We start from the raw sequence: 17,987 nt of genomic DNA on the forward strand, positions 1-17,987 counted from the left end.
GACAACATGTTGGGAAGCAGAAATCCTTGCAGTAGCAGGAGAACGCTGATCAAGTCATGTGCACATTATATCTATAAATTGTTTTTCCTAAGATCAGCAATAAACAGATGTCCAGCCTTCAAATGTTCTTTTCTTGACTGAAATGATTGTAAACAGTATTCAGTCATTGTACATTTTAATCAAGGCTTCTGAGCATGTTCCATGATCAGCAATGAATGGCAATGAAAATGTTCAAACAAATAAATAAATAACCTATATAAACTAACATTCAATCACAGTTCTTGTAATGTCAAGGTGAAAGTGGCAACATACTTTGAGACAAAATCAAAGTTTACATCTCCTTTAGCCTGTTGGACAGTCACATTCCAAGCATTACACCAAACCTGGGTCTTGATTTACTTTCAGGATTGGTACAACTTCTTTGGAAAATGGTGGGGTTATCCTCGTCATGAAAAACATCAGACAAAACAAGAGATCTCACATTTTCGAACAATCAGATTATTTCAGAGCAAGTCAAATTGTTTTGTACTTGTGACCAAGTTTCACCTCAAAGCTGGTGTTAAATTAACATTGAAAGAAGACGGAAAACTTATAAGACTGGATTGTTGTTGTTGATTCTTGTTAGCAAGGCGCACTTGCAAGCAGATTTGGAGAAATAAATTGAAGTGAAATTGTTGTCAGATGATCATTGATAGAAATGAGGATTACGTGAAAATGGCTTGCATGCCAAATGCTCCCTTCAAGGACTGTTTTTCTAAATACAGGAAAATCCGAAATGTCGAAAGACAATACTACTTAGACAATACACAAAAGCCATAACACTCTCAACCCCGATTCATGTCAAATATAAACAGCTTCTTCGTCTATATGCAGATCCAGTAAATAGAGATTAAATATTTCTGAACTCTTTGTGAAACTTGAAGTGTTAACCTGTGTAGCGATAATCCCTACCCTCTGGTAACATTATGGAAATATTCTGAATCACACCAAACCTTTCAAGTATCCGCTCACATAATCTGTCCCAGGTTTGACATTATGTAGTGGTTCACTTGAAGTCACAGCTCTGCTCTCCCATTAAACAGTTGATCTTCCTCCACCAGGTCTCAGAAAGACTCTTGATTTTATCAGGCGTCTTCTTCCTGAGAGTCATCCTTTGCTGCTGGATGCTGCAAATGTCGGTCTGCCCAATGCTAGCTAAGATTGCTGAATCAAATGTGTCCTTCAGGTTCTTCTGGGTCAGTGCCGAACACTCTGCAAAGCTCACCGCCCCAAGCTCCTGTGCAAGCTGCAGACCCTCCTCAGTGCTAACTGGACGCTTCTGGTTCTGGGCCAGGTCGATCAGCACCTGGACATCTTCCCTAAGGTCCAGCTGGGTACCTACAAGGACCACGGGCACTCCAGGACAGTGTTGTTGAATTTCAGGGACCCACCTGTCGCTCAGGTTGCGAAAAGAGCAGGGGCGGACCACGCTGTAGCAGAGGAGGAAGACACTGGCATTCTTGTAGCAGAGGGGGCGGAGGCGCTCCAGCTCGTCCTTTACATACCGGAAACAAAGAAGCCAGGTAAGAACAATGTGTTTGTGAGTCTTTACCGTCACCTCACCAATGTGCTGGCATTGTAATGGAAAACTCAACATCACTATGGTACAACTGACTTAACTACATAGTTTTATTAACAGAAAAAAAACACCTGACCTGAGAGACAGAAACTGGTTTTATATATTGTTAAATTAATTTTAAATAAAATGTATGCTCTCCATGTTAATATATGGTGTCTAATAACATGTACAAAATTCCTGAAAAATTAGTGAAATTTTGACATTTTTTTAACCCTGAATTATTTTTTTCTGCCAGCCTCGAAATGTCTTCACAAAAAGTTACATTTAGCTGATATGTAAATGCAGAAGCAGATCTTCAGGAAAACTTGGGACATTTTCTAGAAATTTTCAAAAATGTGCATATGTGTAAACAACAATCAAAAAGTTGCAATTAACTAAATCCTCTGTCTTATGAAGACATGGTTTTTGTAAGTGTGCTGAACAAGGTCAGGGTTTTTTCAGGTCGATGGTGCCCTATTTTATGGAGGCTATATTGACCCTTTATCTTAACTTGATCATGATAAAGAGAGATAAGTTGTTTACAGGATTTTTGTTAGCAACGTCTTCATAAAAATTTTGAACACTTAACCTAAAGGGGGCATTGGAGCTGCAGGATGGCATGGGGTGGCTTGCTGATGAATTACAGTCTCCGTTATATCCTCCAGGAGGCGCTCTAAACTATGGCGTTACTTGCACAGTTGGGATAGTAAAATCTAAACGGGTCTTTATGGATCTTCGTCCAGGGCTTAAAGCAAGCTACAGGGGGCAACACACAAACACAGCAAGGACTACAAACCAGTGTAAATATAAAGCCTACTAAAAACAACTGATTGATCTCTGATGACTTACATTGATTGATCCATCAACCAGACCCCATTTCTACCACGATAAAGCAGGGGGGGGGAAGTGAAACATTGCAAAACAAAGTTTGGTAGAATGCATGCACTTTTTATACAGAGATCACATGTTCAGGTTTGTTAAAAACGATCTATTATTATTTACTTAAAGAAATGGTCAAAAGCACAGCTTACCTGTCCAGCCATGTCACACAACTGCAGTCTGACAGGTTTTCCGTCAACAACAACCATCACTTAGAAGAAAAAGAAGGCACCCATATGTTTTAGAAAATTTCCCTTATTGTCATTCCATTCATGAAATGTGAGGAATAAAACAAAGCATAGCCTACAGGTTCTACGAGACATTTGGCATCAGCGAGTAAAACAACAGATCCCATACACTTAAACTCCCGGGTTTGCGTAAAACTTGTGCGTAACACTAATAACAATCTCCATTGCAACGAAAGATTACCTGTAAAGTTGTCAAACGCTGTAGGAACGTATTCTGTTGGGTAGCCATTGGTGGTGTAGCTCACGATCAAGCTTGTCTTGCCCACAGCTCCATCTCCTACCAGGACGCAGTTCACCTTGCGCTCATGTGCGGAACATGACCGCCGACGCTTCACGGCCAGAGGAAAGTCCCGGTTTTTTAACAGCCGAGGCGGAACCACGGGGCCGTCTATCCCGCACAAAGGCTCTGACACACGGCGTGGCTTCTGCTTCCCGACATCCTGCGGAAACATGGCTCTGCGTACGGGAGGATTTGTTGTTGCAGTCTGATGATACAGATTCTTTGGAGACTTTGCGCTCTACATGCTGTACTTGACAGCTCGCGTCTGTCTGCAGCAGGTTAAGGTCTGTGAACAGAAAAGAAAAAGCGGCAAAAATAAATTTAGGACTATGTCTTTTGCGCGTTGGCACATTTGAGTCGCGCAGTGGCACAGCCCGCAAGTTTCTCCGCTCAGCAGGAGCTCCTGATTGGCATTCTCGCTACATCTGCTGTGGTCGTGAGTCCTAAGAGGCTTACCGAGCACAGCACCATATGAAGCTCAGCAGCTTTCTAAGTGAAATCAACTGAGCTTTATGGACAGCTTTATCCCATTTAGTCAGACATATATTATGTCTCCAGTGTTGGCCTCATAGAAAATGACCTACACAAAAGAGAGTTAGTTATTGCTTAAAAATAGAGTGGGGGAAAAACAAATGCATATCAAATTATTCAATAAATATTTCTCTATTTTTAACTATTGTCTAAGAGTATAAAACTAAATCAGATGGGTTTCATTTTCAAATGAGAACCAGTTTAGGGGTCTTTCACAAAAAAATAGGTTGAGCATTTCTGTCAGAAAAGAGGGACAGACTGTAGGGATGACGTGAAAGATGAACACCCCCTTGTGGTGTAATCCCGTCAACTGCGGAGACTGAAGGACTAGATGCAGCATGAATCATCGCCAGAACTGCAAGAGATGAAGGGGGGGTGGAGAGAGAAAGAGTCCGAAGCTAAAAAAAGATTGAAACATCAAAACAGGAGAGAGGAGGCTGCAAGAAGGAAATAAACGTCATCTTTCAATACAACTTGACTAAATGTAAAGAATAAATCTAGATCATTCCCCATGTGTCTGTTTTAAAGAAATCAACCTTAAACCTTAGAGCTTTTTTTTTTCCTTATAGAATCCTCGACATCCTTCTGTTAGGAAAAAAAATCTGAGGAATGAACTTAAATAATCAGAATTGCTTATTGGGAGGAAAGAGGCATAATTGCCATGCTTGAATTAACACCAAAGACATCAGTCAGTGGGAGTGAGACCATGCGTACAAACACAGCAACAGGGCATCTTCTCACACATGCAAGGAAACACACACACACACACACACACAACGCAATATCGCTGCCTCTAATTGTCAATCCGACTGAATTCTGAAAAGTACCTTCTGTGAGCATTAGCATGCAAAGGCCCAGTGTAAAGGAATTGTCAGGAGATATTTCATTAGTTGGTTTCTGCTTACCTCCTTCTGTTAGGAAAAAAAACAACAGGGTTAAAATCATTTCGTTGATTGAAACTGCACACAGTTTTCATATGGTTCTAAATCAAATGTCTGGGTCTTCTTATGACGTCACCAACAGAAGTTTCTCTGGGAATCCAAGAAGCTTCAAAAAGCATTGATGTCCCAGTTAGTTACATTTCTGTTGAAAGCAGATGCTAACAGGTACATTATGTCTTCTGTATGAGAAGCTCAGGGCTGTGACCATAGACTGTATAAAGAGATGGACAACCTGACAGCTTGCTGAAGGTGAGAACAAAACACGTGGCGCTCTCCCTACTAAAGCCCCGTTTCCACCAAGTGGTCCGGCGCGCATTTTGCGGCGTTTCCATAGACTAATCCCAGGAAAGGTTCCCAGTGACCGATCCGGCCGTCCCACTTTTTGGGACCCTTCCGTTGGGGTCAAGAATGTTGAGCCGACCCAAAAAGGTGAAGCTAAACACTGCAGTCCGTTGATTGGTTGAAAGAATCGTCACTTCCCGTGTTACGTCGGCAAACAGAACTCCGCCATGTTTAAACCATTGACTGTAATACACAGCTGATTGTTTACGTCTATTTCTACTCGAGGCACACAGCCTTCTCTGAAACAAAGCTTGATTGAGTTCTTGTTATAAAGAGTCACACGTCAGTCACAGAGTACATGAACTGCTGGATGCAGGGTTAGGGTAGCGTTTTTCTCCTTTGTTGAATTTATTAGTTAGCGGCTAGCAGCTATCCGGCTTACACGCTGCCTACCAAATAGGGCACAGGTGGCTGTGGAAACGCAAACGGGATCAGGCTTAATTGAACCAAACTGTACCAAACTGTACTGATCCGTACCGGACTGCTGTGTGGCTTAACTGGTGGCATAGTAGGCCTTCTCCATGTTAACAGATGAGACACGAGTCAACCTATAAATCATAACAAATGTTAAAAAAAAAAAAAAAAAAAACCTCATCAAACTTGGTAATTGTCATTATTGTAAGTTTATATCATGCTGCTTTAAGTGTAAATGTTTTTGTTTTCAGAACCTTAGTTTATAAGTTATTCAGGGTTTGATTGGCAGCTCTTTTGACAAATGTGGCTCCTGTTGTGCTATGTGCACTGTAAAATCAGACTAAAGGAGGAACAATGACAAGAAACGTAACAAACAAACGCAACAGCGTTCCATAACTTTGAGTGTCTTTTTCAAACTGATGCAAGGATCTAGTCTGCTGTGAACTGCTCCCACTTCAGGGATCTTTAAAGTTTTACCTGAAGGGATGAAACTTTAATTCACTGTTTCTACTGTAAAGACTCTGAAAATAAATTACCCTACCCGTACAATAAACCATTCCAGTTGTATTTTTGCTTAACTACTACAAAGTACAACAGGAGGTGACAGAAACTTATTGTTGATCTGTATATTTAGTCAATGGCTATTGCAAAGAACTATTTGACATCTATGAAAGAGAACAGACACGGGCTGTAATCCCTGCAAACTCCTCCAGATTGTATTTGTGACAATTTTAATTCAGCCGGCAGAAACAGCAGCTTTAGTTGTAGAGAAAAAAAACTTCATTCAGAGGCCTTTATACACAGCACATAGAGTCACAAATGTTGTGGAGAAAAGGTGGGTAATGGCATGTGGGAAAGGAGCCACAAGCCAGATTGAAACATGGGCTGCCACCTTGTGGACCACAGCCTCAACGCATGGGGCACAACGCACTAACCAGTAAGCCATCTGGCCCCCGAGATAAAGCACTTTTGCAAAAAAGGACTTGTTTGCGGAGATAGCAAGGGAGAACAGCGTTGTGTGTTTGCAGATCTGAGTGTGCATGTGGAGCTCTCACTACACATTGGTCCTCGGCAGCACCGATGGAATGTGAATTCACAGGCATAAATATCACGCTGTTGCCGGATCAATATGTATGACAAAGACATGATAATGGCTGAGCTTTTATAAGGTGCTGTTGCGGAGTTGTGTTCTGAAAAGGGCTTTAGAGGAAGCAAAGCTTATGGTAGTGCAGAACAAAAGCTGAACATATAATATAAAGTATGCCATAATCCCTTTTATAACACCTTACATTTCCTACTGAAAGGAGTCTAATCTTAATATTTTACGTTATAAAGGGTTTAACAACCTGTCTAACAAAATATTTACAACATGTCTCTCAAAAAGTGAAGCATGAAGAAAAGGCATTTGGTAAAAATGCCATCACAGCACTCTTAAAAAAGTATTCGCCTCACCATTTCATGACTTCATAACCAACATATAATGCCCATGTCATGATAAAGCATTGTAATGTCCAACTTTTTAATCTTTACATGAAGTAATACGCACTCTAAAAACTTTGTCTTAACACTAAGCATTCACAAGACTCTCCAGGATTTCATTGGCTTCTTCTGTGATTGTTGTAGCAATAAATGAATGAATTTGTTGCACATTTTTGCACGTTGTATTAAAACAATTATCATAGAAAATGTTGCAAAAGGTGCAAAGGAATTTTTGAGAATTTGCTGAATCACAACATTGCAGCAGGATTGTCCTTACTCTGCACGATTCAAACTGAAGTTGTTCATGAAAAAGATAGAGGAACTAATCGAAAGGCACCATGTCTCTGGATTTTACAATGCTACTTAACCGGATTAATGAAGAGTCAGAGATCTTTCTGCTCTGTCAATGGAGACATCAGGCAGCGCTGTTAACAGAGAGCTGGCACAAAACCCAGAAATACATAAACCATGTCCACACACACACACACACACACACACACACACACACACACACACACACACAGAACATACAATGCTGCCTTTCTTTTCATGTACAAACAGTCTTCCTCCTCCTCCTCCTCCTGTTCTAACATCTGATAAACTAGACACCTAATCAGAATCTTTGGGGACCCCAGGCCTCCTATGGGAGTTTGCAGACCAGGCAAATACACTAACTCAATTTAGAGTTTGGGATTAAGACCCCAGTCCCTCCCCCCAATATAAAACACACACACATGTAGATAAAAACACACACACACATCGATGACCCTCCTCCTCGTCTTCTGCTTTTCCTCCTTCTCTCATCTCTCTATTGATGGGATCAGCTGAGGACGACATTCCCTCTTCCTCCCCTGCACCCTCTCTCTCTCTCTCTCTCTCTCTCTCTCTCCTTCCTCTTCTTCCCTCAGGGGACTGGGCTGCTCGGACTCTATAGTTATGGGCCAGGGCCATCTGTCACCGTGCGCATTCACGCAGCCACCAGAAGGCCGCAACATGTGCAGATTTAAATGGAGAACCCAACTTTCCCAGGACACACAGGCCTGACCCCGGCAGCCGCAGCAACCCCCTCCTCCTCCTCCTCCTTCCTCATCATCAACCCCCCCACCCTCTGCTTCCCTCCTCCTCTTCACTCCTCCATCCAACAACCATCACCACCATCAACCAGAATCCCTAAAATAAAAAAGCCAGACCGCACCCACCTGCCACACCCTCCTCCAAGAAATACTGTCTGCATGTGAATCAGTGAATTAGAACAACCCCCCCCCCCCAAACACCACCACACATACAAATACACACACGAATAATCTGAAAAAATCCTCCTGGACCAAACTCCCCCCACCAGAGAGTGTATGTGGGTATGGTAATGGCTAAGCAGCATGCTGGAGCACCTTCTTTACACACAATGATGGATTTCCACCTTGCATAGCAGCTGATGGCACATGGGGGAGGTGAGGCAGGAGGATGGGGGGAGGAGAAGGAAGGCTGAGGGGCAACCCCTGGTGGACGTGTGAGAAGAGAGAGAGAGAGAGAGAGATCAGCTGATTGGTAAAACTGATTGTGAAGGGGAGAGAGAATGAAAGGGAGTGTGTATTTCTGTGTGTGTGTTTGTGTGTGGAGAACCGGTATAAGTGTGTGTTGTGGTTTGTCGTGGTTTGCAAGGATGAAGGGGGTGTGGGAGGAAGGGGTGCGTGGGGGGGTAACAGGATTGGTCTTGTCTGTGGGACCCACGGTGAGGACAATAGGATTGGCGGGGGTGGGGCGAGTGTCACACGCTTTTGCTTTGTGGCTCGGTCAACAGGCGTGTGCCGCGGGTGTCGTCTCGCCGCCCTCGCCTGCTGTCTGACTGCAGAGACCGACCGGCAGCCATGAGAACCAGGGCCCTGGGCCCTTTAATGAGGGGCGTGCTGTTTCTTATCAAAGATGGACAAGCCATCATTACAATCATCATTAGAAGCGGCACAATAGAGCACGCCTGCCTCAGCCATGGATGGGAACATTTTCTCCTAGTAGTGGCAGTGAGGGATAAAATCAACAAGAGCATTAAAAAAGTCTGATAGAATGTGTCTGTCTAGTGACTCTGCAACAGTTTTGTCTGTTGACGGAACACATCCATTGTGAAAGAAAGATTCAATCAACATTTATAACACAATGCTTTAAGGACACAAACTCCAGGAACAGGGGCTGTGTCTCCATGTGGAGTATTATGTGTACACTTACCTTCACCTGGCACGAAAACTCAAAATAAAATTAAAAGATTCATTACCCAAACTTTGGATTATTCACCATCCAGGAGTGTTGTACTACAAGCACAAGCATGGGTTTGTTGATTTTGGAATGTGATAGTTGTGATGGTAGTTAGATACTGTAATAGTAAAGTTAGTGAGGAGGCATAGGTGACCCTGTTGCTAGGCATGAAACATTTGTTCAGAAGCTGTGATTGGTTCATCATCAAAAACAAGATGCCAAAACGTCTATTATAGAATCTAATCAGACATTATGTAATTATGGACACTACAAAATGATCATCAGTGTGAAAAAAAAGTATACAGCTTACAAAGTGTTTGATGTCACATTACCACTTGTGTTGCAGCTTCTCCACATCAGCATGTGAGGGGCCTCAACTCGTGATTGGATGCACCTGTGGTGGTAACCGCATGTAAAAAAACAACAACAAAAAAACAAAAAAAAAACTTAACCCTGACTCACCTTGCACTGAAAAAAAAAAAGTCAGATGATGTGATGTGTGCACAAATCATTTTTGTCTCTTCAGCCCAGTTAAAAAAAGTTCTTTCAGAGGAAGTGCCTGAAGAACATTTCTCCATTTTCTTCTCTGCTTGAAAAACTTTTCAGTTTCACTACTCTTCAATTTTACACCTTAGGAGCTCTCTTGGGGGCTAAGGTGCGTTTTGAATAACTTTCTACAGGGATCTAGTCCTTTTTAAGGGGAAATTTTTAAAAAAATGTAATAAATATACGACTTTTCAAGTATTGATTTTGTCACCAGGAATACGGCTCCACCAATTAATGAACACAATATAATTGTTTCTATAACGTATCCTTTTTACTTACAATAAAGCAAAGAGTTTGCATAACTAGGAGCATTGCTGACAACAGGGTGAGTTGTAGTTGTTGCCAGGAGGTTTAAGGCCCGCCTTTTTACCTGTTTCTAGGTTGATCAAAACTTCCACCGTGTTAAAACATCAAATGAAGGAAGAACCTCAAGAAATAATGGTTTACATGTCAACAGCATAAATACCCATGCTTGGCAAGAGGTTAATCTCAAGTAAATCAATGGATTAGATAATCATTTAGTGATTGTATAAATTAAGCACAAATATGCCATCAGCAGCTACAAAATAAAAGTGCACACATCTCAGCTGCTGATGAACAAAATGACTGACTTGATAAGATCGGTGTGAACTGAATGCAACATGAACTTTGCTACTTTTATGGTTTGATTCTAAAGGTTGAAGTCTGGATTTGTTTTTTATGAGCTATCTTCAGTGCAGACTGTGTCGGGGAGAAGTGAAAGAAAAACTTTCACATTCTTTTTTGACTCAGAAGATTCGAAGGAAGTTTGTAGCCTTAAGTGAGCATCTTTGAATTCAACAAATAGGAAAACAGTGAACCTCCATGTCGTGTGTCAGCAATCAAGTTTTGTTTCCTTGAAAAAAATACTTTTAAACCCACCTTTGACTTGGAAGAATGAAATCTGCAGCTGGGAGTGTGCATCTTTAGAGTAGCAACATCTGCTGTCAAGATTTCTTTTGAATCATGGTAAGTTTCTACCATCACACACCAATTACAATCTTTCTTTATCTCATTCACAGCTGTGATTCACAGCTGTGATTAAGAGTCATCTAGGTTAGCATGTCATGCACCATCACCCTGCTCCAAGTTTGTCATCATTAATGTTCAGCCGAAAAACAGGTTGCTCTGTTTTTGCCTTTCTTAAGAGTCTCCTCCAAGTTCTTTTTTAATGCTCTTCTGGCCTGTGGCCTAGGCCGCAGGAAGCATTGTCATGGTGCTGAAGGTGGAGGGGATAAGGGGAGGAGGTGTGTGTCTGTTTGTGTGTGCGTGTGTGTGTGGGTAGGATGAAGGAGGAGGAAGAGGAAGGGGGGCGCATGACGCTGCAGCAGCGGCAGCTGGCGGCCCAGCTTGCAGGGGCCATCTCTTCACAAAGGAGTGCCTTCCCCCTGGGGCCAGTGATTTAGGACAGGGCTCTCTGGACAGGCCCCTGGAGAGGAGGAGAGAGGACACTGTCTTTGGAGGAACGCACCCTCCCACCTCCACCTCCCCTCCTTGTCTTGTCCTCTAAAGCTTCCCTGCTGGTTCCCGTGCCCCCCACCCCCCCACCCCAGCACACTCCTGACACCCTCCTCTTTTCACTGTGGCTAAGCTCCCTCATGGGACAAGTAGCCCGGCCGCTGGACTGGAGGCATTCCTGAGGTGTAGCGTGCTAATGCTAACTGGTCACAATAGGGAGTGACAACAGGTGCGTGTGGATCCTCTGTCCTCAAGCGGCAGCTGAGAGATAGGGAAAGAGGGCTATTATGGCGCCATTATGCACCATTTCTCTACTGGTGGGCTGTTGGTCCTCTTTTCTCGAACAAAAACAAGGCTTTTTATGTGTAACCTGGTCTTGTACCCAACCCTGCTCCGACAAGCCTCTCTTTCATCCTCCTACCCCAGCTAGCACCTGCCACCCCTGGGCCCTCCAAACCTCTAAACCCACCCAACGGCCACTTACCCAAAGTCTGGTTTCATTTCAATCCAACCCCTACAGCAAGAAAACCTGAGCCCCACTTGTTTAAAACGCCCTCCACTTCATATCACAGCCATAGAAATTATCCGGGCAGCAACCTCTGCACACCCCACAGACCCACCGCCCCCCCCCCCCCCCCCCCCCCCCTCCCCCCGCCCCTGTCCCTCTGAATTATGTTATGTCTGAAATGAGCAGTCATACAGCAGATTGTTTGGTGCAGCCACTTGATATAACTGGTGACAATGCCTCAAACAGAGCGAGTGTCCTGGGGGGATAGGCAGTATTTGGTTACTGCATCCCTGATCTCTCCCCATTGTGGTGGGCTTCGGGTCCCAGGGAAGGTTGAAAGGGGGTTTGGGGAGGGGGGCAACTGCGCATATGTGGGCCCACAACGCAGGTGCCTACATCTGTTCAATTCTGGGCAGATGCTCATGGCTGTAGAGATAGAGACGGCAAGTTAGGGAGAGAGAAAGAGAGGAGAGAGGGAGGGAAGGGGAGGTGCACTACCTCCAATTTTACTCTCATCTTTCAAATTTTGGTTAAGATTGGACGGAACAAAATTGGAGTAGAGTTAGGAATACAAATGAAGAATTGCACTTATTCTGGGACCAAACGTGACACAAATCCACTCATGATCACATGATCCACTTCTTTTACAAAATCAAACACACTGAATAAATAAAGTTTAACAGTTTATGTTTTTCAGGGGTGAATTTAAACCCTTGATCCAATCGATATGGTAAGCAAATGGAGAATTGCACTTCCTCTGTGTCCAAAAGAGAATTAAACCAACTTTTAGATTTAAGATTTTGGTCCTTTGCTCTGACATGCAATCAGAGATGCTGGGATGCACTGCCCCCAGGGCCGAATCAGCCCATGGCTTTGGAGAAAAGCAAATATTTTTGGTGGCTACAATGTTGATTACAAAGTAAAAGCCATTTAAGAGCCAAAGCATGCTTGCACAAAAGCAACATAAATAGTGTGTCTGGATGAATTGTGCTAACTAGACAGTAATGCAACTCACCAGTGTCAGACATTATTGCTAAGAAGGAGAAAATATCTACAGGGGAACTTTGAAAACCACTCGAATATTATACTTTGCTCATGTACAGTTTACAGGTGACTGCAGGTGAGACATATGTGCTTGTTTTGGCAGTACAAGAGGAGATAAGGAAGCTTATCTTTTAAATTGTTATACAGATTATGCTGCTTGATTTTAGTTTATGGTGCAATAAATTTGCTCAACAATTTGAATTTAATTATTAACTTTGACAAATAAAAACGTGACACTTAACACTCAGCTGGGGATGATGGGAATGTCAAGTCTAGTCAAATTTATTTATATAACACATTTCATACTTGCCGTGCAATGTGGTTTCATTATGAATATTTGGGGGGGGGGTTTTCTTGCAAAGGTAAACTGGAAGGCAAATAACATTTTAGATATGTTCATGATTGCGCTGCAGAAAAGTAATGAAAGCTATTGATACGATCATGAGATAGAGGCTTGTTGTCTCTGTTTACTGATGTCTGTATACTGTATTAGGACAACATCTGTCAACAAGGGACACTATAATTAGTGTCAGGAACATTATGATATATGTTCGTTGTTGAAGTAGTATTTCAAATGTTCTCCTTGAAGAAAGACTTGGTAGGCTGTAAGATGAAGTCTGTGGCGATGAAGAATGAGTTGAGCTATAGGCCTATGCACACCAAGAAATTTGAAATTAATTCTGAAAGAGTAACTATCTGATGATCATGTAGGACCATTGCAATAAAGTGATTAAAAAAACTCAATTCCAATTACGTTGCAGGGATAGCATTGGGGGATCCGAGTGGTGCTCATGTGATGACATAGCATAGCACCTGCATGCCTGTTTATGATTAGCTCTTTGAAGTCGTCAAATCCCTCATATCCGTCTGTAAACAAAGATGACCTACAGGGCAAAAGAGATGGATTGCATCTGCCATGTTACAATCCTGGAACCTAAGATGTAGGTTTGTGACTGTGTCAATAATGATATTTGCATTGAAGTGTAGCAAACAGTTCAGTGTATGTATATAATTATTTTAGAGATTAAAGGTTTAACCAAGAGGATTCTTCCTCTGAAAAAGGAGGATGTCTGAAAAACATTTTTTACAGCAATTCAAGACTCTGTAGTCCATGCAAATGTGGTAGACTGACCTATAGAAGCCAAATCACCTAGCATGCTCATAAACAGACGTGTGTATAAGCATTATATCACCTTCATTTCTGCTTATCAACTGCCACAATGCTCTTGAACTTTAACAGCGCTATGAGACATGGTTCACCTTATAATACACCTTCAACATCCTGAACATTATGATAATGTACAAAAAGAAGCATGCTCATCCAAATGCAGATTTGCTCGTTAAAATAACGTTATAAATCAACTTATCAATGTAAGGTTGTATTTTACGTTTGTTTAACCCTTTAGCTCTCTTCACTGTGATTAAGCTCTCCTCAGCAATATCTAATTGTTGTAAGTAATACAGTCATTTATTCTGGTTACGCATATAGTATCAGAAGTGAATTATCGATTGTATTCATAGAGACTCGCAAATGTTGTGGTGCGTCACTCCGGGGTGCGCGGCAGATGTGTTTTCATAAACATTGGCACGCGACTTGCCACGTACAGCTCTCTTAATCACACACCCCCTACACCCCTACCACACGCGCGCGCGCACACGCGCACGCATACGCACACGCACACACAAGATCCCTTCCGTCTCGCACACACTTATAACGAGCACACACACTCTGGCAGGCGAGTCTTTGGGCCCCCCACGTAATTACCGCGGCACTCTTCCCATAAACTTAAGCTCAGCACGTCTCCAGTAACAGCAACGTATGCAAATGAGACAGAAGCTCGGACCGGGAGCCTCGATTAGCCGTGGGAAACCTTGGGGAGCCTCGTGAAACCATGAAGAGCCCTGGGGATCCACAGATATGGCCTATGTGCCCCCCTTTGCCAGCAGCTGGCCACAGTAATCTGATCTGGACACAAAGGAGCCTGTTGATCTCTGCGTTTCAGCAGGTAAAACAGAAGGACCAGATGAGGAATCGAAGTCCAATCATATTCAATTATGGGACTCGAAAGATAAAGAACTTTATGATAATACGCGGGGCGATTAAGAAACGAGCAATTACAACAAGCAAGTGCTAAAGTTTCATTTTCCTAATGATTAAACACACATTATCTAACAATTGTGAAGATTTAACACTCCAAGTGAATATTACGGTGGGTAAACATCATTAATAACTCGGATAAATGTGTGCATAAAAGCATCTCCTGAAAAAGTGCTGATTCAAAATCTCCCGTTTCCTCCAGCCTTCCAGCCTACGCTTGAGCACAGTGCCCTCTATGAAACCCCCTCCCTCCCACTTTCCCCTCCTCTCATCTCCATCTATCCCTGGCACTGTTGCTGCTGGTGCCTTGCGTCTGCTGCACATCATAGGGATTGGAATCACAAACCCTGGCACCATTACCCTGGCTCCTCTGACTGTGTTCACACTCTGTTGTTGGGAGCTTTCACTGCGGGTGATGATGCGTCAATATTTGATGCGCCGATGAGGTATCAGTGTAAAAAAAAAAAAAATCAATTGATGATCACAAAGCAGCCCTCTCTCTCCTCCCCCTCCCTTTCCCCGATCGCCGCTTCATATGATCGATATCGTGTGATGCGCGCCGTGTTTACGTTCCCACGACTGACCATGTGGTGTCTCCTCTTTTGGGACTCAAAAAGGAAAAAAACTCTTGGCTACCCCCTCGCCATATGGCCCTGGATGGCCCATACCGTTACAGGGCTTTTAACATGCTTCCAGTTGAGTGTAGACGGAGCCGGTGGACAGAGGCGCATAGAGACGTGCGCTTCAGGCCGGAGGAGGAGAGGTGGGAGGGGAACAGGGAAATAAACGTCGTTTTCTGGGGGGGGGGGGGGGGGTTAGTGGCAGATGGCTTGTAAGGGTCTGTCCGCGTCTGAAGGCGTGTCGTGGTCCTTCACTGAAGACCCCCTTCCTCCCTCCCTCCTGCATTCACAATCAATGGAAATTAAAGCGCACAGAATGGATGAATAGTCAGACCCCGAGTCACCCTTTTTTGTTTGGCGCAGCTACTGGTGGGCAGGAGTTAAACTACAGAAGCCCCCTACAGTAGCACTTTGGTTAAACAGGCAAAGCTCAGCTTGAATGCATCTTAGCCAATGGGGAAAGGAAGCACAAAATAGTCCATGTAGACAACTGGGTCCAAACAGGGCAGTGCATTTAGTTTTACAGGTTCAGGTTCTGGTGGAGTTTTCACTCATTCTCAAATTAATTACTTTAGTGCTTTTCCTATGCTATATTTTAGGGGGGGGGGGTTTACAGTTAAACATGAACACATTTTTAGATTTGTGTGTTATAAGCAAACGTCAAAGATTATTAATAATATTTGATTGTACTGTGTTCTCAATGGCAAAAGTTAAGGAGTCAGTAAAGACATTAAACTTGTGGGTGAGCCCAATTTATCTTTTAGACTAGTAATGCTGGGCTAATGTTTGGCTGGGTTTAGAGTAGCTAACCTGGAACATGCACAAAATTGGGATGCTAGACAGAAAGGTAGCATTTGACCCCAAAGACAACCTGTTAGCAAACTAACACATTTTTGAGTTAGCTCCAAAATCAGAGGAGGTGACTGATAGCCAGGAAGCCAACACTACCGATCCAACACGTGTGTAAAGATGTTATTTCATGATATCTGGAGGGCCCATTCACTTGGTCATTTCTGTGGGTGGGCCCGCTTGACACCAGCATGGTTGTATACGGTTAGTCCAGTCAGTGTACATCATTCTTTCAGCATCTTTTTGTCCTACTTTAGCTGTGTTTTTGAGGTTGAAAATGATGTTTTCGCTTCCTTGTCTGAGAGGGACTTCAAGCTTCAATCTTAAAAATAAAATAACACAAAATCTTGCAGTCTCAGATTTAACCTGTTTTTTGTTAATTTCCCCCTGATTATTAAACAGCATTGCTCGTTTCTTAGGCTGGCTTGGAGGATCAGAGTTTTACTGTCATGCTTTTAATAATTGCTAATCCATTTTCTTGTTGCTGATATGAGATTCAGAAAGATTATGAGATTCATAGCTACTATGATTTGTTTAACTTTGTATACATTGTGCTTTCTGGTGTTACAATTGGCAGCATGTGATTGAAACTGTTAAAGGGCATTAAAGTTGCAAAGGACTCCCTCACAACTTTTCGCATCATTTCAGGGCTAAAACAAATGACAAGGAAAAGGATACAACTCTTTAAAACTAAGAGTGGAGCTGCACAAAATGGCATTCACCATTGCAATAAGAAGATCTAAGAACTAAAACAAATCTAACTATTAATGTATATGACTATCAGATTTAAATCTAAACTAAATTATGCAACCCCTACAGTAAGTTTAGTGTACTGTATAATAAGCAAGTAACTCACACCTTTCCTGTTGCAATGTAATATTAAGGTAAATATTTTGTTAGTGTTGTATTATTGCTGATAAGTTGTCAAATATGTTTTCAACTTGAAATATGTCACTATCATATGTATTCAGTTGCTGATCCATAGATAGATGGATAGATGGATAGATAGATACTTTATTGATCCCAAGGGAAATTCAAGAAATGAAATAAGAGGGCTGTTTCATATGATTTTTATACATGCAATGAAATGTGTTTATGAACCTGCAGCTGGTAAAAGTCAGGAAAATTCACAAGCAAGAGGCAGAGGAATGATGTTTATTTCAAGGGACTAGAGCGTGACAGGTGCGACCTTGGTGTTCGTAATAGCTGCCTCATTCTCTTTTGGGCCCACCAGGTCTAGCACTGATATAAGGGAACAAATTGTTTTTTTTTTTTTTTTAAAAGGGTCATTTTAGTGTTGTGCTATGTCTCTTTGTCCACCATCTTGGATTTTGGCAGCATCTTTTTAACAATGTCTCTTTCTAATGAGACCCTCTATCTGCTCTCTGACAGGGAAATCTTCACGCTATGATGTAACTTGGGAAGATTTGGGGAGCAGACAATTTTAGATATAGCATGTTATATTTGTACATGTAGGGATCTATACAAGTGGGAAGAGTAACAAAAAATAATTAGCTTTATTCTGCATAGGTTTAAAGAGGAAAGCATGATGTGATTTATTACACATGGACTTTGTGGAAGCTGTAATTCATTTCAAACTAAAGACTTAAGAGTGTTGTGCTTTCTCCAGGATAATATAAAATTGATTCTATTGTTTTTATTGAAGGTTAATTGTGATGGTCACCGTTCAGCTGGCGTGCGTTTCAAAAATAGAGAGGGAAAGAAAGGAGAGATGGACAGGTTTATTAATGGAGGAGGGCTTCGTTTGTGGACTCCATTGATTAGGAGGTAATAAGTAACTACAAACGCATCAACAATGTCACGTGACTTCAGAAGGAAAGAAAAAGAGAAAGCAGGGCACTTGGTTTAGAGCAGGTGATGACACAAAAAC

At 42.4% G+C, this 17,987-nt stretch overlaps 1 protein-coding gene across 3 annotated transcripts; it reads right to left on the minus strand.

Annotated features, from left to right (window-relative positions):
- Positions 1 to 158: 158 nt before the first annotated feature.
- On the minus strand, positions 159 to 4,527 carry LOC306817294 (cell division control protein 42 homolog). 3 transcript variants are annotated; one of them, XM_079334054.1, is made up of 6 exons: positions 4,441 to 4,527; positions 3,461 to 3,890; positions 2,906 to 3,290; positions 2,629 to 2,687; positions 2,447 to 2,476; positions 159 to 1,534 (listed from the first exon to the last, which is right to left on the minus strand). In XM_079334054.1, exons 3-6 carry the CDS (start codon positions 3,174 to 3,176, stop codon positions 1,046 to 1,048), a joined length of 849 nt encoding a protein of 282 aa, XP_079190180.1. In that variant the 5' UTR covers positions 3,177 to 3,290; positions 3,461 to 3,890; positions 4,441 to 4,527; the 3' UTR covers positions 159 to 1,045. The 3 variants fall into 3 exon arrangements, with proteins under 3 accessions (XP_079190180.1, XP_079190181.1, XP_079190182.1); XM_079334055.1 differs by lacking the exon at positions 4,441 to 4,527 and having other exon boundaries at positions 3,461 to 4,059; XM_079334056.1 differs by lacking the exons at positions 2,447 to 2,476; positions 3,461 to 3,890; positions 4,441 to 4,527 and having other exon boundaries at positions 2,906 to 3,452.
- Between the last annotated feature and the right edge of the window lie 13,460 nt (positions 4,528 to 17,987).

The sequence above is a fragment of the Symphodus melops genome (assembly GCF_947650265.1).
Source record: "Symphodus melops genome assembly, chromosome: 2".
Classification (NCBI taxonomy): domain Eukaryota; kingdom Metazoa; phylum Chordata; class Actinopteri; order Labriformes; family Labridae; genus Symphodus; species Symphodus melops.

Bases quoted from the DNA above. Each gene is read 5' to 3' on its own strand.
- LOC306817294 (XM_079334054.1), bottom strand. From the start codon at position 3,176: ATGTTTCCGCAGGATGTCGGGAAGCAGAAGCCACGCCGTGTGTCAGAG. The intron at 2,477-2,628 runs GTAAGCTGTGCT...TTATCGTGGTAG, and splicing joins TGTGTGACATGGCTGGACAG to AAATGGGGTCTGGTTGATGG. The intron at 1,535-2,446 runs GTAAGTCATCAG...CGGTATGTAAAG, and splicing joins TGGTTGATGGATCAATCAAT to GACGAGCTGGAGCGCCTCCG.